Below are 23,151 nucleotides of genomic sequence, written 5' to 3'. Positions count from 1 at the left end.
AAAAAAAAAAACCTCTCTCAAGCACACTTAGTCTTAGGTGATCAAAGGCTTCAGTCATCACCTACATGCCATCGCCTTGCTTATTTTTTACATTTTAAAAGCCTTATTGAGATATAGTTTGTATGCCATAAAGTGCATCCACTTTAAATGAAAAGTTCAATGATATTTGGAAAATTTAAAGAATTTTGCCACCATTACCACATTCCAATTTTACTTTTTTTTTGGAGAGGTTTTTGCCATAGGGCGCGTGCGCTTGCCAGAAAGACAGGGAGAGACTGAAAGACAGAATGTGAGAAATCACTCCCCAAGGGGAATGGCCACGTTGCAATCCCTTCTCCATTCTCCTCTCAGAATCTTGGGCACACACGCGCATGCGCCCGGTATGAGTTTTAAGCCACTGGGTCTGGGACTCAAACCGCGGTCAACTACATGGGAATCCAGCGACATAGCCATTACGCTAACTGCTGGTCCCTACCACATTCCAATTTTAGAACAATTTCATGAGTTCAGAAAGATCCCTATTTGCCTCACTTATATTTATCTCCATTGTAAATCTCCTAAAATTTAGACCCATATATCTAACTGTTTACTGGACACTTTCATTTGCATAACCACAGGTACCACAAACTCAGCATTTCCAAAACCAAACTCATCTCCTTCCCACATTTTTCTTCATTAAACCTGATTCTTCTCTAATGTCCCCTAATATAGGTGAAGGGCATCATCAGCTGTAGGGATTGTTATAGTTCCTCACATCTAATCAATCATCACATCTCATATGTTTCACCTCCAAATATAATTCCAATCCATCTTTTTCTATCCTTCCTTATTACATCACTGGATATGTACACTAGAATCTCTTCTCTAAATTATCCATCCAATAAATAAATATTTTCGTTTTTTTGAGAGGTTTTTGTTATAGGGAACATGTGCTCGCCAGACAGACAAAGAGAGACAGAGAGACGGAAAGCGAGAAATCACCTCCCAGGGGGGTGGCCACACCGCAATCCCTTCTCCTCCATTCTCCTTTTGGGATATTGGGCATGCACACACACGCACCCGATGTGAGTTTTAAGCCACCAGTTCCAGGACACGAACTGCGGTCAACTACATGAGAGTCCAGCGACATAGCCATTACACTAACTATTGGTCCCCAAATAAATATTTACTGCCTACTATATGGTAAGCACTGTGTTAAAATAGTTCCCTAACTGGTCCTTTTGTGTCCAGTCTTTTTTCTTCCTGATATGTTTTAAACCCAGCAGCCTTGCAGCATAATCTTTTTTTTTTTTTTGGAGAGTTTTTTGCTATAAGGTGCATGCACTCGTCAGACAGACAGAGAGAGAAAGAGAGATAGAAAGCGAGAAATCACCCCCCAGGAGAGATGGCCATGCCGCAATCCCTTCTCCTTCATTCTCCTCTCGGGGTCTTGGGCACGTGTGCACATGCGCCCGGCATGAGGTTAAGCCACCGGGTCCAGGACTTGAGCCACGGTCGACTACGTGGGAGTCCAGCGACATAGCCATTACGCTAACTGCTGGTCCCACAGCATAATCTTTTTAAAAACACACTACTTTCATGCTTAAAATGGCTTCATACTAAATTTCAATTGGCTTCTCTCTGACTTTAGGATAAATTCCAAACTTTTTAACATGGCTCTTAAGGCCCTTTGTGATCAGATCCTTCTGTGTCTCTCTCATCTCTCATTACTCCTCTTAGATAAGTCATTTTGCTATCTGAATTTCTACATCTGAAAAATGAAGATAATAATAGTTCCTGTTGCAAAAGGAATCGAGAGGATTAAATGAAATGATACATGTAAAACACTTAGCACAAAGCCTAGCTCATATTGTCAATGAACATTGGCTACTGATGACAGGGATGTTAATATTCACTTTATTTAATTTCTCTCCCCTTTGAACTCCTACACCACTTACAGTTAGTATCACACAATTTAGCACTGAATTATTTTATTTTATAGTGCTACCATTGCTTCAGACTGTTAGTTCTGCTTCCCCAACTAGACTATAAAGTCCTTGAAGATACGAATAGTGACTTATATACCTGCTATATGTCCCTTGTAGCACAACGCTAAATATATGGTGGACTTTGTGACAGGGGTTTTCCTGACTCTTTGTAAGAGTAGTTATTTTTTAAAGACCATAAAAAATAAATACCAAACCCAGGGAACACCATTTGTTTTCACCTTCTAGGCTAATGATGTGTCACTGGATTAGTACAGGGCTTGGCAGTACACACTGTAGGTCAGTAGTTGTTGGGGTTTTTTGTTTGTTTGTTTGTTTGTTTTTTAAATGGTTTGCTGCCGTATCCTGTTTTTGACAGAAATTGAGTTTGAGAGCATGAAGGTGTTTAATTCTACTCTCTGGCAGACAATATGCAATCTGCCTACTCATCTGTGATATCAGATTTTTTTTTGTACACTTTAAATAAAATTGTTCTTTCTGAGCTACAAATTATATAATATACATTCCTTTTCATTTAAAAGCCAGTGGAATTCTCCTGAAATGGTTTGGATTTTTTGGCTGATGACTGGGTGGCAATAGACATTCCAGAATAGCCCCAGGGGACTAGAAGATTCGGAGCTCTTCAGAATTACAGTGCCCAACAAATTTGGCAAGAATATCACTGTGTATGCACTATAAACTGGCATCATGTGATGCTTCCCTTTCCATTCCACATACTTCCTCTCATTTACATTGTTATCCTTCCCTGCCTAGTCTCTCACCCTCTTTGCTAACACTCCTCGTGTCCTGGGCTTGCCCCGGCACCTGAGAGTTTTCTAATAAGACATTTTCAGGCGAGGGCCTGCAGGTGGTATGGTGATTAAGGTGCTGGACTCCTATATGGCTGACCACAGTTTGAATCCTGGACCTGGTGGCTTGCTTTCTCACTTTCTCTCTCTCATCAAATTAAAAAATAAAATAATGATGAATAAACTTAAATAAAATTAATTATGTTTTAAAAAGAAATATTTAGGTATATGTAATGCCTAATGCTCTGTGCTGGTGCCCAGTTACCCACACATAAATCAAGGTAGAGGAGTTAAGGTGGAACTATGTGGTTCTAGGCAACATGGACTCCCATTTGTAAAATACAATGTGTTAGCTAAAGTTTTATTGATTTAGAAGTTATTCCAAAGCCAATGATTGTTGTGTGCTTTTGAGGTTACTAAGGGGAAGCTGGAAAAGGTCTGAGATATTGAGGAGAAAAGGCATGTCTATATATTTGCCTGCTGGAAACAGAAGAGACAGTATTTCCAATCAGAGGAAATAAAAAGCAATGTCCTCCAGTTGTGTTCTAGTTTTTCTTTTCATATGGCGGAAACATCAGAGAGTGAAAAGAACACATTGAGGGGAAAAAAGCAGTCCTCACAACTGAGTTTAAAATTCATTCTCTCACTGGGTATATATGCTTCTTTCCACATATATCCTCTTTACACATATTACCACCCCCTCACACACACAAGAGATGAGATGAACACCCAGGCAGCCTTCTATGAAATAGATGGAGAGATGCATTGCATATGCAAGGGCATTAAGAAGCATGCTCTACAGAGGCTATCACCACAGAGAAAGGCAAGCCCAGTACTGCACTAGTATCACACTGCACCGTTCCCACATGGGCACACTCTCATACAGCATAGCAAAACTCATTTTACAGCCATCTGTCCATACCCAGATCATAAACACAATATGCACTGACATTGCACAAAGAACCATCAATTGATAAATCTTGTTAGTTTTTTCTTTCATTTGTCTTTCTTTCTTTCTTTTCTTTTATTTATTTATTTATTTATTTATTTTTGGCCATAGGGTGAATGCTTTCAGAGACAGACAGAGATAGTGAGAGGGAAAGTGAAAAATCATGTCCAGGGAGGATGGCCACGCTTTCAATCCATCCTCCTCCATTCTCCTGGGATTTTGGAGACACACACACACACACACACACACACACATCCGGCATGATTTTCAAGCCTGCAGGTCCGGGACTTAAACCGCAGTTGTTTATGTGGGAGTCTAGTGCCTTAATCACAATGCCACCTGTTGGCCCTGCCCCTTACTTTTAATATAGCATAGTGGTTAAGAGCAAAGACTTTAGAGTCGAACTGAATGCCAATATCTCACCTTGCAATTTACTCTTTGTGTGATTTTGTACGAATTAGCTACCTGTTCTGTGCCTTGGTTTCCCCATTTTCAAACAGGAACAGTACTTTGTCAGGTTATTGCCACAGATTAAATGAGTTAATACAGTTAAAACTCTTTGGAATAGTGAGAGTTCCTGGAACTGCCTGAGATAGAATAAGATTCTGGGATTCAAGATTTGATTTAAGTGACTAGAGGTAATAGGAAGGGATTGAGGTGTAGGATTCTCTTTCTGTCCTGAGGTAGTAAACAGATGTTGTCCCGGATGTACTTGCACTTTTCAATAATCATTCCATCAGAAGACATGGGCACACCAATATCAGTAACAACACATTCACTCTTTTTTTCTGAGCAAATCTATATCTTTGTAGTCACCATGGTATTATACTTTCATTTATAGTCTGTTTTATATGTAGTAACCTTAAGTATACTTTTAAGAGTGTGTCTTTACTGCCAGACTCTTTATAACTATTAAAACCTGTGTCTCATCTAGACCACTTTTATCTGCAAAATGGTCATGCAGAGCCCTAAAAGGAAGACCCAGCCAAGCCATCTTAGCTAGGAAGTGTGATCTCACAGTGAATTGTCTATGACTGGTGTCAGTGCTGAGACCTGGAACGGCCCACCCGGTTTTCACCTCCCACATAGCACAAAAATAATCCAAGCAAGTGCCTGATTGTGAGCACTACTGCTTCCTTCTGCCAACTGTAGAAGTAGTTTTTCCTCTCTTTCCTCCCTCATCAAGGGCTGTTAGAATATGGAGAGCTGCTCTGAGCTATCAAGGATAGGTCAACGGCAGGGCTACATAAGAGGTTTACCATGATTCAGTAATGCCAGGTCACAAAACAGATCATCTATTCTAGGACTAAAGCTATTTAGTGTGGAAAAACAGTGACCATGCTAGATCTGGTACTTTCCTATCTGAACTCAAATAAATCAGTGGCAAAGAAATAAATGGCTTCTCTAGGCTGCACAGTGCAATGGAAAGAACATGGACTTTGGAGTCAGAGAGATGTAGGTTGACACACAGCTTACCCTGTGTCAGACCTTGAGAAAGGCATCTAATATCTCTGTTCCTCAGGTTTTTCACTTGCAAAATTAGAATATCACCAACTCAAAAATAAAAGAATATCACCAACTCATAGGGTTGTCATAAATGCTAAGTAAGATTAAAAACAAGAGAGCCTTTAGCACAGTGCCCAGCACAAATGATTCAAATGTGATTCTCTTTCTCTCTCAGCCCCTGCTCATAATACCACACCACTGGACTCCTCTAGACAGGCAGAGACACAGGGGTGTTTCAATGGCTATGTACATGTCTTTTGTGATGGTTGTTTTTGTTTTAGGTTTTTGGTTGGTTGGTTGTTTTTTGTTTAGTTGATAACAGAAGAGATTGGGGGTAGGAGTGAAATTGGAAACATTTAAAGGTATGGTATAGGTATGATAGGGCTCTAGCTGAATTATTAAAATTCCATCAACTTTCCAAGAGTACATTGGAAATGGGGAAGTAAGATGGATTGTGAAAAGCATGAGGGCAAGCAAGAGGGGCCAAAATTAGTCCAGTGTTCTGGCAATTTAGTGAGTGACCTGGAATTTGAACATGGAGAAATGGGAGCTGGAAGAAAAAGGAAACAGATGGGAAATGAGCTTTAAGATGGGCTTCAAAGAAAAGTGCAATGACAGATACAGAGTGCATGCCTATATGAACTGTTTTGGCCATGAAGAAATGACTGTACCTGAAAGCTTAACTGTCCTATAAATTCAGAGGAGGAGGAGGAGAAGTAAGGCAATATTCATCTTAACTCATTTTATCCTTAAACCCTATTATGTGTCCATACTGTGTAAATATTTCAACTGCAATATTTAATGTCCTCAAAACTGTTATATGACACAGGAATATATCGAGAATTTGTCAAAAAGTATTTTTGAAGAAAAATTGGATACATTAGGTATCTAAAAATTACAAAGCATTTTCTTTTCTAGTATAAAATAGGCTATGCTCACACTTCAAATTGCACAGTTGATTTAGGTTTTTCATCTATATTAAATGTCAATTGCTGTATACTTAACAAGATTGAATGCAATAGTCTGAATTAGTCACTACAGTGGTACAAATGAATAAACTGACTAGGTCACCATGCATTTATTTTCCATTGTTCATGGAATCCATTTTCCCCACATATAATTCCACAGTGGTTGCAAAATAGGTATTTCATTCTCACAAGGCACTAGTAGCTCAAATCCTTCTCAGAAGTTATTAAGTCTGCTCCCCTTGTTCTCTCATCTCTCACAAAAATACACATGGAATAGTTCAGCTAATAAACATTTTAAAATGCCAAAGAACTCTCTTTTTAAAACCATTAGAGATAAAGTGTGTGTCCTTCCACAAAACTTGTCTTTTGCTTAGAGACAATAATAAAGAAGAATTTGAGAAGGTTAACAGGCAAGTTTATTTAAGTATCAACTTAAAGAATACCTTAGATATTCTTGTAAAAGGGCAGTAAACATTTCCCTACTAAATAAAATTGTTTAAATTAGTAGCTGAAAACTAACAGCTTATTGGATATGTCAAACGAAAAAGAACAATTGCAAGATAAAAGTTATAAAGAAAAAGGAAACTATTGATTTATCGATGCTAGCTCAAAATAAGGGAAAAGACCTTGGGGTATGCCTCAAGATCCTTCCAGTAGCAGAATCAGAGAGAAATCACAAACATGGCCACCTTCTCTAAGGAAGTAAGCTCCTTTTAAGTGAAAAAAAGCATGTGTTTGCAAAAAAAAAAAAAGTTTATATTTTGGAGCAAAGATAACAGAGGAGGGTCTGGGGAAGATGGGAAAGGGAGAGACTAACCAAAAGTCCATTTTTCGTGTCAGAAAGATTGTCAGTTTTGACACAAGTGACAATTATCTGGAGAAAGAGTACCTTGTGAAGGTCAGTCATGCAGTCAGCAGAAAGTAATCAGCAAGCAGACTGGTCAGCTACTTTCTCTTCTTTCTACTCTGGCCTAATTTTAAAATTTAGTATAGCAATCTCTTTTCTGGATAAACACTGTATTTTCAGAAGTATAATAGCCCTTTTTAGTGTATCACTTTGGAGAGGTACTAGCTGATTCCCAACATTTTTGGTGCCACAATTTCATTACCACTCCTTATTCCCAAGGAAAATTATATTCTCATATGTTGCATTTGAAACTGATAGTGAGCATTTGGTAATAACTGTCCTCCCCACCCTTAGAGATCATGATAAATCCCACTGGAAGTCCTGAGGTCAGTTCTAGGAATCTCTGGCAAAAGGTATGATGCCCAGAAATACTACTACTGGTATTAGTACTACTAACAACTGTTCCTACTATCACTTCTCCTCTTCCTCTTTTTCTTCCTTTCCCTCCTCCTCCTCTTCCTATGACAACTATTTATTGAGCTTCAACTTATGCCAGGCACACTAGTACGTGCATTATGTGTATTATCCGCTCAAGTTATTATTCTAAGTTCTTTTCTTTTTAAAGAATTATTTAACTAATTAATTTATTTTAAATTTGACCAAAGAGAGAGAGAGAGAAAGTGAGAAAGCAAACTGTCAGGTCCAGGACTGAAACCATGGTCAACCATGTGTGAGTCCAGTGCCTTAACCACCATGCTATCTGCTGGCCCCCAAGTTATATATAAGGGAACTTCAAAATGTTTGTGGAAAAACAGAATTAAAGTACAAGTTTATTTTGGCTCAAAAGCATTTTGAAATCCATGCATAATTTTTTGGAGAGGTTTTTGCTAGCATGCATAATTTTTTTAATAATATGTATTTTCCATGAGCTTTTTGAATACTGCCTTCTTAGATGATGCAACTGAGGTTCAAAAAAGTTATGTGTTCAAGGTTATCAAGCTAGCTTGACTCCTCTCTGTCCAACTCCAATGCTACCACATCCCATAACCTGGATACTACTTCTAAGAGGAGCAAGTTATAGAAACCAAGGCTTTGGAGCTGGACAAGAGAGTTATGGGTTGGAGAGGTGACTGGACACCAAGTCAAGAAGTGAAGTGAAGCATGCATGGTAAGTGGCAGTGGGTCTAGTGATTTCTATTTTTAGTTACTCAGTAACAGAATAATAATAATGATGATAAAACTAGAGCATTATGTATGTTTGTGAGTCTGACTGTTCTGCACTTCAAAAGGGAAAGAACCAGCACTCTGTCTCTCTCTGTACCTTTATGATCAAACTCTTTGTAGCCTGCATTTCCTGACAACTTACTTTCTCCTTGATCTCCCTGAACCTTTTTCCTCATCTTTGTACAGAACCTTATCCCTTATAGGGCACTAATGATATTTTCTTCCAAGATGTCTCTGTTCCAATGTACTCCATCAAATCTTCCACACCTAGAAGTCCTGCCTTCCTTTGATATTTTGATCCTCCATTTTTTGTTGGCTTTCCTCTTCCTTTGACTGCTCTTTCCATTTCTCCTTTGTTCCCTTCCAGAATTCACACCCTTGTCTCATATCCCTTACTTACTACAAGTCATCTTCATGATGGATCCAGGAACCACCTATGATGAGCAAGAGCTATCCAAGTAGTATTATCTAGACTTGAAAAAAAAGAGGTGTAATGAAGTTATTAGGGGTATAGGCTCTGGAGGTTAAGTGCCTGGATTAAAATCCCCACTCTGTAATCTATTATCAGCATGACCTTGGCAAATCACTTAAATCTTTCTATACTTTCATGTCTTTATCAAGAAAGCAGGGATAATAGTATCTGTCTCATAGAGTTGTGAGAATGAAATAAGTTAACACATATAAAGTGCTCATTTGGGACAGAGAAATCTTTTAATAAGTGTTTCTCATTATTGCAGTCTTTAAGATGGTAATGTCTAAAGCTTTTATTCTTCCACAAATGAATAATTCACTTTTGATCATTTATTTTTAAAATATACACCATTCTTCATTAATCTCATCAAAAGCACCATAGTCTATATTTGGAGGGTCAGTTGGTTGCTGTATTCTGAGTGACAAACAATTGGATTGGAGATCTATCCTAAGCTGTCTTTTCATTCTACACATTCTTAATGACTTTAAGTGCTACTTAGAAGTTGATGACTTCCAAGACTATCCCTTTCCCAGATCTCTCTCCTGGCCTCCAGGGCTAACCAATCAACTGCCTACTAAGCATTTTCTATCTGACACTCTGACCTACAGCACAACAAATCTCACATGTCTAGAAAGAGCACTTCTGTATTTCCTAATCTAGTTAAAGGCAACAGAGCCATTCAGTCACTCAAGCCAGAAACCTGTGTATCATCCAAGTGTTCTCTCACTCCTTACATCCATTGCTTTTAACTGGTCACTGAGTGATACTGACATTATCACCTAGAAATTTTCTGAATCTATCCCTTCCTCCCTAATTGTACTGCCACAGCCTCAGGTTGGGCTTTCATTTCTCTCTGGATTAGTAAATTCTAACTGGTCTCATTGCCTTCATTTTTGACCCTTGACCCCTATTCTATTCTCCATACTATAGTCATTAACAATCCTTAAATGTAGGTTTTCCAGTTATTACCTGCTTAAAATCCTCCAATAACTCCCCAGACTCCTCAGTACAAAATGCAAACACTTTTATATGTTATTCAAGACCCTTCATTATCTGGGCCTGAGCTGCTTCTCTAGATTCACCTCTTGCAATGATCTTCATGTCTTCCATTCTGGCCAAACCAAACTCCCTTCTGAGGGTTTCCTGAACCTTTTATGATGATCACTCTGCTATGTTCATGCATATGGACCCCTTCATTTCCTTATTTCATTTTCATAGGCAAAATTCTACCCTTATTTCAAGATAACTTGATTTCTATTTCCAAACTACAAAGCTTTCTTAAGTCCTTCAGGTAAACTTGGGTGTTTGTCCCTCTATACTAACTTGTGTTGCATTTACTTTAATTACAATAATTATCACATTCTATTTGCCATTTTTCCTGTCAAGCTCTCAACCAGTCTATGCCTTCTTTCAGGGTAGTAACCATTTACTATTTATCTCTATAAATCCAGTGCATAAGGTCCCATTTTGCCCACACAATTTGCTCATTTCCACCTCCACTAATACATCAGCTCTCCATCTATGCATAGGGAGTAATTTATTTTTCCTCCTCAATGTTTAACTAAAGTGTATTTTCCCCATTAAATTTCCCTTGATTACACTCACTTAAGCCTGATAGTTCCTTCATTTTCTCATGTCCCCTGTGCTTGTAGAGGACTCCTCCAAAAAACATATTTGTGCCTTAATGGTTTAGACCCCATTTCTTCCTCTATCTCAACCACCCTAAAACGTTTAAGGATCATCTGTTGAAGTCATCTATAGCAGTGGGTTTTTTAATTAATTTATTTTAAAGGACCTATTTTTTATGGTCATAAAAGCAGTCAGACATCTATTACATTGACTCCAAGATTTTTGACCTTCCTAAATCAAATACCCTTTTAGTGAGCAGTGGATGCAGAAAAATGAGAATACCAAGCCACCTAAAATTTGAACTCTAAAGAGAAAGATTTCCAAAACTGACTGAACATAAGATCTAGTGGCAAGACAGGAAGCTGAAATTCTCCAAACTAAGAGAAGTCTCTCCTTCTTCCAACTCATCTCTTTTCCTTTCTCCTGTTGCTAAAGAGCAGTGCCACCCAACTCCTTAACAGGCTTGAAAAGAGCCAAAAGGAAATCAGCCTGCTTTTGGAGCTTCTGAGATGGATTAATTCATTGCACTGCAGCAGTTCCAGAAAAGTGAAAAAAAGGAGACATACAAAATATCCAGGAAAATGCATTAATATGCTCAATGCCCTAAAAGCTAAGAATAAGACTAAGTAAAATTAGAAGGGCTACACTACATTAATTTTTATTCCCTGTATTGCATGCTGCTTTATACACTATTTCTCACTAGATACTGTGTTTTCTCTAACTAGATGAAAGTTCCTGGAGCTCATCAATCATATATATTTCTTTTATAGGCCCCGAAATCACCAACAACACTGATTTACAGTGTATGCTCAAGAAATAGCTTTGGGGGACCAGGTAGGTGGCGTGGTGGTTAAGGCGAATGGATCCCACATGGCTAACTGGGTGGTTGGACTCAGAACCTTGAAAAAACACCCTGGGTGCGTGTGCATGCCCAAAATCCTAAGAGGAGAAGGAACTGCCGTGTGGCCATCCTCCCTTGAGGGGCAGGAGAGGAGGTAATTTGATTTCTCACTTTCTCTCTCTCTTTCTCTGTCTACCTCTCCATCAAGCACTCATGCCCTACAGCAAACTATCTAAAACAAAATCATTTTGAGTGACTTATTTTTAAGTATTTAATTATTTTTTCTTCATTTTTTTTCAGGAATGCTTATTATTTAGAGAACCATGGAGTCTTGGAAGCCAAGAGGAAGTATCTATCTGTTGGTATACATTTTCCCTTGGCGATGCATTATACAGAGATTTCCTTTGGAAATGTAAACAAAGGATGCCTGATGAGCCAGGACAAAGAGCTATATATAGAGATCAAGTGGCCAGAGGAGTCAGGTCCAAGCATGCCCTTCCTTAAGCAGATTAAAGACAGTCTTGTGCCTGCCTCTACCTCTTTCTTATGCTCTCCGGCCCCGGCAGAAAATATTTTCCAACTGTCTGTCTACTGAATTCTGAAACCTGGGCAGCAACTGTAACAAGTCACAGAATTCGGCTAACAAATCTGTGGTGATCTTAATCTCTGTTTCTGTAATAAAAGGAAGACTGCAGCTTTGTTTACTTTCTGAGGAGAATAGAGAACAGGGAAAAAGGACCAGGATAGGAGGCAGTATTTACTACCCCTTTATGAACAGTCAATCTGTGACAAAAACATTTGCAGACAATAAGGAAGGGGAACAGGTTTGGCAGGAAAATAGCCTATTCCAGTTTTCTCAGAAGTGCCTTAGCTGGTAACCTCCACTCCAGCCCAATGTGAAATGCTTGGTTTACACTGCAAATATAGTCATTCCCTATAGACAAATCTGGATTAGATAAAATGAAAAAAAAAAAAGTCAAACCAATCTTCAATATCTGGCTTTCATGACTGACAGTACCTTATTTATTTCATTTTATAAAGTATTTATAACATTTTATGAAGTTTCAAGTCCCTTCTTTAACTGCATTTCTAAACCTGAGGCTTGTCCTAAAAGCTTTTGGACATTCAGGCTCTGTGCCGAATGAGTATAATAAGTAGCCTAGATTCACCCTATTATTAAGGGGGAATGAAGGGCACATCTCTAACCTTACAGAAGGGATGATATCATAGAAGACAGTCATGGTCTTCCATTAACCATAGTGTAGGGCCCCTGTCAAGGACAGAGTCGTAAATTAAATAGACTATGGAGTTAACTCCCAAAATACACTCATTCTCAATAGTATCTCATAATTGTTTGCCATTCTCAGTTAATATTTTTATTCCATTGTCTATATTTTTGCAATATGTGTAGTCATATTGGGCTTTTTATAGTATTTAAGTCCTCAGAGGGTAGATACTGGGTCTATGCTGTTTTCTTTCTACCTGGTACAATGCCACGCATAAAGAGTATGTACTGTAAAAGTCAGGGTGAACAGTGGCGTACATGATAGGATTTAACAAGCATTCCAAAGGGTGCTTCTTGAATACTTATTTTGACATGGGGCTACTCTTCTCTCCTCTCCTTACATGTGTTAGCACCAGTATCCCCTCCTTAAGGCTTAGGCAGGAATACCAAATTCAGAAAGACACTGCTAGAACATTGCCTATTTTGGGGGCCAGCAGGTAGCATGGTGGTTAAAGTGCTGGATCCCACATGGCCAACTCTCAAGTTCAAGTTCCAGACCCAGCAACCTGAAAAACACACTTTGTGTGTGTGTGCGTGTGTGTGTGTGTATGCACATGCCCAAAAACTCTGAGAGAAAAATAGAGGGCAAGGAATTGCAGTGTGGTCATCCCCCTGGAAGGTGTTTTCTCACTTTTCCTCTCTCTCTGCCTCTCCCTGGTGAGTGCACACTCCATATGACAAAATATCTATAAACAACAACAACATTGCCTGTTACCTAAAAGGATGGAATGAGTCCTCCCCTATTAACACAATGATGAGTTGTTTCATGAGATTAGCTCTTTGTCACTTGAAAAGATTAGGACCCTGAACCTGAAGGTTTGACTGGTGAGATAGACTGGGAAAGGTTAGAACAGGGCTATGTTTAGTTGGAGCTAGCCAGGGTGATAAACATCCTAGGAGTTGGGACATGATACTAAGAGAGGTCCTATGGCTTTAGACAAACCCACAGGATGTATACCAACAGTGAACTCTAATGTAAACTGTGGACTTTGAGTGATAATGGTGTGTCAATGGAAGTTCATCAGTTGTAACAAATGCACCACTCTGGTGGGTGATGTTTATGATGAGGGAAGATTTGTATGTGTAGCATAGGAAAGGTATTGATGATCTTTATACCTTCTGCTCCACTTTTCTGTGAACCTAAAATTGCACTAAAAATAAATTTCATTTAAAAGAGAGAGAGAGAGAGAGAGAGGTCCTAAAGTGAATAAGCAATGAAAATAAACTTAGTTTGCTCTTTCAACTACAACTTACTCTGCATTTAACAGTTTTTTTTTCAATGAGAGGGGAAATGTGATGATTATAATTTCTATTCATGTTTTATTCACTATTAGCTGTTACTCTACCTTCAATTATGCAAATACCAAACCAACGGATCCCTTATCTTGTTTTCTGCTTACAATACTCCCTTGTCCCTTCACCAGTGTGGATTTCTTATGTTATAATCTAAAAGCATAATCAGAGGCTTTGAAACAGTGGAACATAGAGGGATCTTGATTAGCTTAAAGCCACTCTAAAATACTTTCTGCTTTGTTTCTCCCCTCTTGGAAAGGATGAGACAATAGAGGAAAAAGAACAGGATAAAGAAAGCAATCATTCACAGAATTGTGATCTATGGAATCCAGAAAGACATAGAAGGTCCTGTAATCAGTCCAACCCCTCATTTCTTAGGTAAGAACACTTAAGCTGAAAGGCTAAATGACTTATTCATGTTCATATTACCAGTTAATGAAAAGCCACATATGGAACCCAATTTTGCAACTCACATTCCAATGTTCTTTCTTTTCATTCCTTATTCTTCTTCCCCAACCTCCCACCTCATTCTACTGTCTTACAACTGAATTTAACCAGTACTCTACATACCTTACAAATAGCACCACTCTTTTCCACAAATGGAATACTCAGCAGGGATTACATTGCTATGGTATGCTCACTATACAAGTACACTTTCCTTGAAGGAACCCAATACTTTAAGAAATCCAAATATTTGGACAGTGAGGGGTTACTCATAAAAAAAAAAAATTCTTCATTTACATTAAGATTCTCCACAGTCTCTCTCTCTCTCTCTCTAAGAGAGATTTTTTTGTTATAGGGCACATGTGCTCACCTGAAAGACAGAAATCAAGAAATCACGCCCCCAGGGGGATGACCACATCACAATCCCTTCTCTCCCATTCTCCTCTTGGGATCTTGGGCAGGCATGCACACATGCCCAGCATGAGTTTTAAGCCACTGGGTCCAGGACTCAGACTGTGATCAGCTACGTGGGAGTCCAGCGATATAGCCATTACATCATCTGCTGGTCCCATCTCCACAGTCTCTTAAATAGGAATCCTTAGGTGGGATTAAGATATGAGATCTTAATAAAATTATTTTACTATGTAAAATAAAATAAACTTGAACCATCACATTTATCTGTCATACAAATAAGATTAGAACTAGACTATCAGGCTCTATACAGAATTAGAAACATTTCTATTTCTAGTCACTGCCCATGAGGAATCCTATATTTTACCTGTCCCTGTTGAAGCCCTATTATCAGCTCTTCAACAAAATCAACACAAAACTTAATGTTATGGCAGAAGTTTGGTACTCTTCAGAAACAGAGAGAAATAACATCTTTCTTTTATTATGTTCACTTACGAAGAGGTCAACTCCTGTTCTAAGCTCTGCTCTATGATTTCATATAGGTAGCAATTTTTTAAAACCTTACATTTGTTTTTTGTTTTTTTTGAGAGAGATTTTCACTGTAGGGCGCGTGCGCTCGCCAGACAGAGAGAGACATAGAGACAGAAAGCGAGAAATCACCCCCCAGGGGGGATGGTCACGCCGCAATCCCTTCTCCTCCATTCTCCTCTCGGGATCTTGGGCACGCATGCACACGCGCCCGGCGTGAGTTTTAAGCCACCGGGTCCGGGACACGAACCGTGGTCGACTACATGGGAATCCAGTGACATAGCCATTACGCTAACTGCTGGTTCCCTAAAACCTTACATTTGTTTTTCATGAGTGAGTATTATTACACAGTGTACATGTTCCACATTTTTTTTCAATCCATTTATCTGTTCTTGAACATTTAAGTTGATTCCATGTCTTAGTAATTGTGAATAATACTGCAATAAACATGGATGTGTAAGAGTTTTTTTAAACTGTTTTCCTATCCTTTTGGTAGATGCTCAAAAGTGGGTTGTATGGTAGTTATATTTGTATGTTTTTGAGTAACTTCCATACTGTTCTCCACAGTGGCTGTACTAATTACCTTTCCACAAACAGTGTAGGAGGGTTCCCTTTTCACCACAGCCTCACCTGAACTTATCATTCTGTATTTATTTAGTCTTAGCCATTCCAATATTTGATGCAAAGTGGACAAATATGGAAGCTCTAATGCTAAGTAAAGCAATCCAGACTAAAAGTTAGACATTGTATGTCCTCGCTTAATATATACTGAATGTCTACACTCTATGGCAGAAACGGAAATATTGGGGAGGTAATTGTAGATGCTAAAGACAGTATAAAAGGGAGTAGGTAATGGGAGTGGGGAGTCAGGGGGAAAAACAAAAATTAAAAGTTATCTGTTGATGATAATGTATATGGTAATATCTTTGACTTGACTAATATGCAATGTATTCATGCTGGGAAAAACCATTTCGTACACTGTAAAGATATACAGAGATTAAATGTAAATTCAAACACTTAAAAAATGAAAATGAATTGGGTAAAACCCTATACTTGTAATGACGCTTTACAATTCAGAGACAACTTTAACATAGATATCATTTGTTGATTACAAGAATAAATGGGAAGGACAGGCAGAGTGCCTCATATAGATAGGAATAAGGGCAGGAGGTAAAGGAAGAAAAGGCTAGGAAGAGGAGAAGCAGTCCTAATAATATTGTTTCAGAAACAATATGGACGAATCTTCACCCTACCCCAAGAGTCCAGGAATCCCAACTTCCCTGTGATACTCCAGTAACCTCTTTAAGGAATAATACTGTCCAGTTTTATAAGGGGGGAGGTACATTTCATGTCTGATTCTCATACTGCCTGCTGTTTGGAAATGAGAAGGAATTTCCCCTTGGACTATTGTCTACTCCCATCACCATTGCCCATGTATTTATGTGTAAATCACAGATATCTGTCACTTTTCTTGGAACAAGCATCCTAAAGGAATGAGTCTTACTAGAACCACCATTCAGTCATCCATTCTAAATGACTGAGCTACACTCTAACAACAATGAAGTTCCCCCAAAAGGATCACCCAATCCAAGTCCTCTGAAAGAATCACCAGTGTTTCTGTTACATACCTCAACTTGTTGGCAGATCTGTATTAGTTTGGCCATTTGATTTTCTAGTTCACTGTTGCGTTTAACCAGGTTGGTGAGGTTCATCTCCAGAGTTTGCTGTCATCGAAGAGTGTGAAGCCAGAGGAAAATAAGGAAGAGGAGAAAAAAGAACAGTGAGCTTGAGAAGCAACATTATGTGAAGATTAGTCAGTTGACAAATACTGCAGATTCACTGAATAACTGCTATGGATCAAGCACTGTTCTACATGCCAAGTACTTCAGGAGGTCATGATCAGAGAAAAGATGACATTCATGACATTGTGAATTTAGGAACTTATTGACATTAAAGCAACCGTATATTTTCTATAATACTTTTGGCTTTTCAAAGTATTTCACAGTCAATATCTCATTTTGTCCTCATAGTTGTCCTATGGCACATGAAGAACAGGTATTATTATCTCTTTTACAGATGGGTAGACTAGGAAAACTATAATTTATTGAATGATTACTACTTGCCAGATACTATGCCATGAAATTTAATATATATTATTTAATAATTACAGCAATCCCACAAAGTAGGAGATTTGTTTTAACTGATGAGACAGCCAAGCTTCTGAGTGGGGTTAAAGTATTTTCGATACTCATATAACTAGTATGCAGACGAGTTGGGACTGGAACCCAGGTCTCTATTGGTCATAGTTTTGCCCCACTGGTCCACAATTTTCTTTTTGTCTTTTTATTGCTAATATTGCATACTTACTGGTGTGTTCCTTCAAAAAGGAGAGAGAGAGAGCAATGTTTTTAGAGAGATTTTTGCTATAGGGTGCATGTGCTCACCAGAGAGACAGAAAGCAAGAAATCACCCCCCAAGGGGAATGGCCATGCTGCAATCCCTCTCCTCTATTCTCCTCTCGGGATTTTAGTCATGCATGCACACGCACCCAAGTGAGTTTGAAGCCACCAGGTCCAATCGCAGTCGAACCACAGTCAACCACGTGGGAGTCCAGTGATGTAACCATTACATCAGCTGCGGGTCCCGAGAAAGAGTATTTTGAGTGTGAGATTCATTAAAATTTAGAATTATTTATCATAATTTTCCTTCTCTGTCACTGAAACATTGTCCATGGAGATGACCAGCTTCAAAATGCAAAGTCTGCCTGTGTCAAGAAAGGATTGTTTACCACCCCTTGCTGGTACATAAATTATTTTAGATATGCATTGGAGGTACTTCTCAGACTTTTTGAATATGATGTTACAATGGTACTCGGAACTCTAGCATATTTTCAGTTGAGCAAGTTACTCTCTCTCATTACTTATGTAAAAAATAGAATATTATTTTATTTAAAATTAATTAAGGGTTTTTTAGTTCTATCCCATCCCCAAGTCTTTAGCTCTGGTGGCTGTTTTTCCTTCAGGACTTGTCCCAATGTCTACTCTTTCACCAAACCACCAAAATAGCCTACAGTCTGTTCCAAATGTAATACCTCAGATTTTTGGCTCTTATTCTGTACAATGCCTTCCCTCAGTCATGTTTATTGCTTTATTGCTATTGCCATGGTTCTTACAGCTTCTAGTTGTTCAAAGTTCATACTTTCGGAAGAGTGCTTGGGATGACCTGGGGAGGTGGAGGGACATGAAGAGAGAAAGAGGACTCATATACTTGGTTCATTTCTTGTCTACTAAGTAGCTTTGGCTCCTTAACATCCTTGGCACTCTAACATCTTCTGGAATATATTCACATAGATATGTATAATTCTAGGCTGGGTAGTCTGATTTAACTTGTTTTCAAACTGGATTATGGGGACCAGCTTAACCCTTGCTTCCCTTCTTTTCAGATTTGTCTTGTTTTCTTCTCATGGAAGTTTTTCCACAATTTATTCCATTTTTCTTGGCTTGAGACACAGTGTCTCTGTTGACCATCTTTAATCCCTCTACCATCTCAATCTAAGGTTTTAATAGTAAAGAGGGAGGAAAGAGGAGAAAAGGAAGGGCAGCAATTATTGATTTGGATATGATCTCTAAGCTAAATAGATGACAGGTGGAAAAAAAAGAAGTAGCAATTCAGATATTTATACAACAAAGATGTATAGGGCATATAATCCATCCAAGGCATAATGACTTCACAGATAAAGAAAAGAAGAAATTAAGATGGGCTTTGAAGGGTAAAAAGAATTTTAATAGACAGAGATGGAGGGAGGCAGAGTATTCTAGTCACAAAAAAATAGCATGGATAAATGTTAAATAACTTAGTTAATAACTGAATAACTATAAATAAAGTATAGGGCATATTCATGGAAAAAATAGTTTAGTTTGGCTAGAAAAAAAAGAACATAAAGTGAGTAGTGGGAGACAAAGCTGAAAATGGAGATTTAGGCACTGGGAAAGGAGTTTGTACATATATATATATATATTCCCTTTTTGAGCACTGGGGGACTTATCAGAGGCTGTTCAGTCAGGTGATAGCATAATGAGAACTTCAGAACTTCATTTAAGTGATTAACCTAGCAGTAATACGTGGGCAGACTGAAACAGGAAAGCCCAAGGGGCAGCAACCTTGACTAGAATAAGGCTGCAATATTCAAGGCAGTTGGTAATGCAGGTCTGGGTCAAGCAGAGAGAATAACTAAGAGAAATGTGTTTCAAGAAAGGAAACTGTCAAATATGCTGAGAGTGTGAGAAATACAAGGGTTGATAAAAGGTCATTGCATTTGATCATTAGAGGTCACCCATGACCTCTGAAAAAGGAGTAGGGTTTTTGAAGGTAGATGCCAAAACATACAGGATTAAAGGATACATTGGTAGTGACAAAATGGAGGCTGTAAGTCTAGACTCCTCTTTGAAAGTTTAGCAATAAGGTGAATATGATAAAATGGTAGTTTGATGAAAAATTCTAGCTTAAATTGGTAATGAATCCAAACAATTAATGATTTTCTCTAGCAGGGTGGTCCAAAATCCTAGATAAATGGACATTCCATGTATCACAAATTACTAAACCAACACATTATATAAATATAATGGGTATTGATGAGCCCAGAACAGATACAATATTAGCAATATGTATTTCAAGCTGTAATATGTTTTCATTTGAACATGGGATTCCATGGGGACAATATTTTTAACAAGTACATGTGACCTGTTGCAATGCTGGTCATGAAACTGATATCTCATAAATAATTTATAGGGCAAAGCAGGACTAAGATCCCTGCTGTGTGTTCCTCATTTATGGCTCAGAATTGAGACTCATAGCTTCTTTCAAGTCACTGAAAACAAAAATTAGGTTTGAACACATAATTTGGGCTCTGGTTAGACTATGGGTCTTGGGTTACCATCACAAAATTATGGCAAGTGGTTAGTTTGCTCTGGCCCTCTAGCAATTTGCAGAATACCAGTACATTTTAACAACACAGAACTAGAGCTGACAACATGACTCTAATTTCAACCTTACTTCATTAATATGAAAATGCTTTGAAAAATAAGTCTTTGGCTAATGAAAACACCATCTGTTGATGGCTTCTTGCCACTGTTTTCTTACATTATGAGACATAATTTGAGGAAAACACTGAACATTTACTTACTCATTTCCTATTCATTTAGAAGGAATTAAAGCCTCCTCTCAAATTGGAATTGATTCTTGATAATGAACATATGCAAAGGGAAGCAGAGAACTGAAGCAATTATGCAGTCTAAGGAAGTCATCCTGTCTTTATCCTGCCTCACACTGACGAATCACTTAGAACTAAAATTTCTGGGCCACTCAGAGTTTGAATGATTTGACTGACTTGGTCAAATAATTATGTTGTCTATACTCTAGCTGAGAAAACAAAGAGGATATGTGTATATTTGGGGTGTGCCTGTGTGTGTGTGTAATCTCTTCATGTAAAAGTAAATATGTCTCTTTGTCATTCAGTTTTGTAAAATTGGCTTGTTTTGCTCTATTCTTGTACAGTCCAGTTAATGACTGGGCCAGATTCCCTCTGTCCAAGTCCAGTTAGTGCAACTTTCTCAGACAGTTGAACTGTGACAGAAGAGAGCCAAAGTGGCAGGGGAGATTGGAATGGAGATATCTGCTGGGAGGAAACAGGGACAGGAGGTTGGCAGGGGGAGCAGGATGAAGCTCCCATTTCCTGCTGCAGGAGGTTACCTCTGGGTCCTTCTGTTCTTCCCCTTTGTGAGGGTTAAAGAAGTCATTTTAGCTTATGAAACAGAGATTCTCTTCACCTCTAGATGACTGTCACTCTAGCTCTCACAAAAGTGTGCATGTGTCTAAATGGCACAAAATGAGGGGAAGATTTGACTGGCTAGCATAATTGAGATTGTAAAAGGCCTGAGTTAGCTAAATTGGCAGTCTACACTGATTCCATTTTTACTCAGGTTCCACTTCATTTGTGCTGTATAGATTCAGCCTCTTTGTGCTCTGTTATACCCTTCCCAAAGAAGGACATGTTTTGCCATCTGAGAAAGCTGGGCATAGGCTATTCTTCCAAACAGAATCCCATGAAAAGAAATGACTTCTCTAACCCTCTCAAATAATTTGTTTTTATTATTGTTGTTGTTCATTTCTCTAGTCACAGATGATTTCAGGTAACTTTCTCATTGGTTCACTCAAGAAACCTAGCTATATTTCAAAACACCGGTTGTTCATTAAAGCAAGAAATACTACTCTTAGGGCACACACTGGGCCATGATCTCCATTTTCATGCTTCATGAAGACACATGTAGTCACACATATATGAGCACACTGTACATGCAGACCTGACACAGGAAATATTGAAATCTAAAAGAGGGTGCAGATTTTCTATTTATTCTGTTGAAACATGTAGTATTACCATTGAATGCCTATATTCTCTCATGCTTTCTAAAAGGTTCAAGGGGAATATTATCTAAATCTAGACAAGATACTGACTGCTTTGATGTGGGAACTGAACCTTGGGGCAAGGGAGGGAGAGAGAAGTGAAGAGGAAAGAACAGCTGATCCACCCCAAGCCTGAGTTTTTCCAATTGACAGAAGACAACTTCATCTTTAAAAATAATCTGAGCCACTGACCCCATTACTATTCTTTGGCATGCTCTTTTTTGACATCCTGTCTATACACCAACGTTCCCAGTTCTCCCGAAAGCCAGAAGCTGGAATCTTCACAGTTTTGGGGGTCATATCCTGCCTTCTTTTTTTAACTGCTTGCCTTAAAATACTTACTTTGCTTTTGCTTCAGTCTGTCACTTTATGTATCAATTACATATGGCCTTTCAACAACAGAATACGCCATCTGGTCCACAAACTGAAGCCCACACCCTTATGCCAGAGTTTTCCCCAAAACATTTATTTGATGTTACATAGACACAGGCTATATCCCAGAATTAATGCAGGTGATATGCTGGAGGTATATCATATAGGTCCACTCTACTTACAGTTAGAGAATAATCAGACCCTCAACCAGGTAAAAACAGGTTGTTATTCCTCTTCTTTTCAGAACTCTGCAACCATCAAGCAAAGATCCACATGGCTCCCACTTCCCTTAACAGAAATGCTACCCAAACTGTCCCACATTCTTCTTCTTCTTTGGGGATGGCCAAGCTGCAATTCCTTCTTCTCCATTCTCCTGAAGATTTGCGGCATGGACACATGCACTAAGTATGATTTTCAAGCTGCCAGGACTCAAACCAGGGTAGACAATGTGGGAGTCCAGCACCTTAACCAACATGTCACCTGCTGGCCCCAGTAATTCGGTCTCTAACATTTGAAATGCTGTCATATATATTTAACATGATTAAATCTCTAGCTTAAATGAGTAAATTATTATTTGGACCTAAAAGAAAACCTGTACTAAAAAGAAAACCCTAAATCCAGTGTTTATTTTGATAACACTTAGAATAGCAATACGAAACCAACTCTACTTTCCTATGGGCCCTGGGATTTTATTTCTCTTGCATTATGCCTCTCTTCAGTTACTGCCTCTCAAACACGTCTTCTTTCTTTTTCATCTGCTCTTCCTTCGTGGTTTATTTCTAGACCATGACTGTGTTGCAAGGCTCAATCCTGGCCCTCACTCAACTCATTACTGTACTGCCTTATCTCCATGATGAAGGTAACCAAATCTTTTCCTCTATCCCTCATATTTCAGCCTCTGGAAAGAACTGAATTTCAATTCCTTCTAGGATACTTGGTCTTTCAGTTCTGAGAACACCCAATGCTTTCTGTCCTCCAGATGTCTGAACACACTCTTTTTGTCTTGACACACCTTTTCCCTGGACCTACTCCTAACCCCTGACAGACCCAAGAGAAACCCAAAGTCTCTTTTGCTGTTCCTCTTATGCTCACTCACAACCCCCTGTGCTTCTACTGTCATAACATCACTCTGTCTTGTAACCATGTCCTT

At 38.7% G+C, this 23,151-nt stretch overlaps 1 protein-coding gene across 4 annotated transcripts in view; it reads right to left on the bottom strand.

Moving 5' to 3' along the window:
* MID2 (midline 2) overlaps positions 1 to 23,151 on the bottom strand; it is a 123,042-nt gene that overhangs the window by 75,435 nt on the left and 24,456 nt on the right. For 3 of the 4 annotated variants that reach the window (XM_014585697.2, XM_014585698.2, XM_027769689.1), the window contains exon 3: positions 16,799 to 16,894. The exons of the other annotated variant lie outside the window; for it this stretch is intronic. In XM_014585697.2, coding sequence (XP_014441183.1) covers positions 16,799 to 16,894 — 96 coding nt within the window. The remainder of the gene's footprint in view (positions 1 to 16,798; positions 16,895 to 23,151) is intronic. 4 annotated transcript variants of the gene reach the window in all.

The sequence above is a fragment of the Tupaia chinensis genome, unplaced genomic scaffold (assembly GCF_000334495.1).
Source record: "Tupaia chinensis unplaced genomic scaffold, TupChi_1.0 Scaffold000082_1, whole genome shotgun sequence".
Taxonomy (NCBI): Eukaryota; Metazoa; Chordata; class Mammalia; order Scandentia; family Tupaiidae; genus Tupaia; species Tupaia belangeri.
The sequence above is the reverse complement of the archived record's forward strand: the minus strand, read 5'-3'. Positions and strand labels throughout refer to the sequence as shown.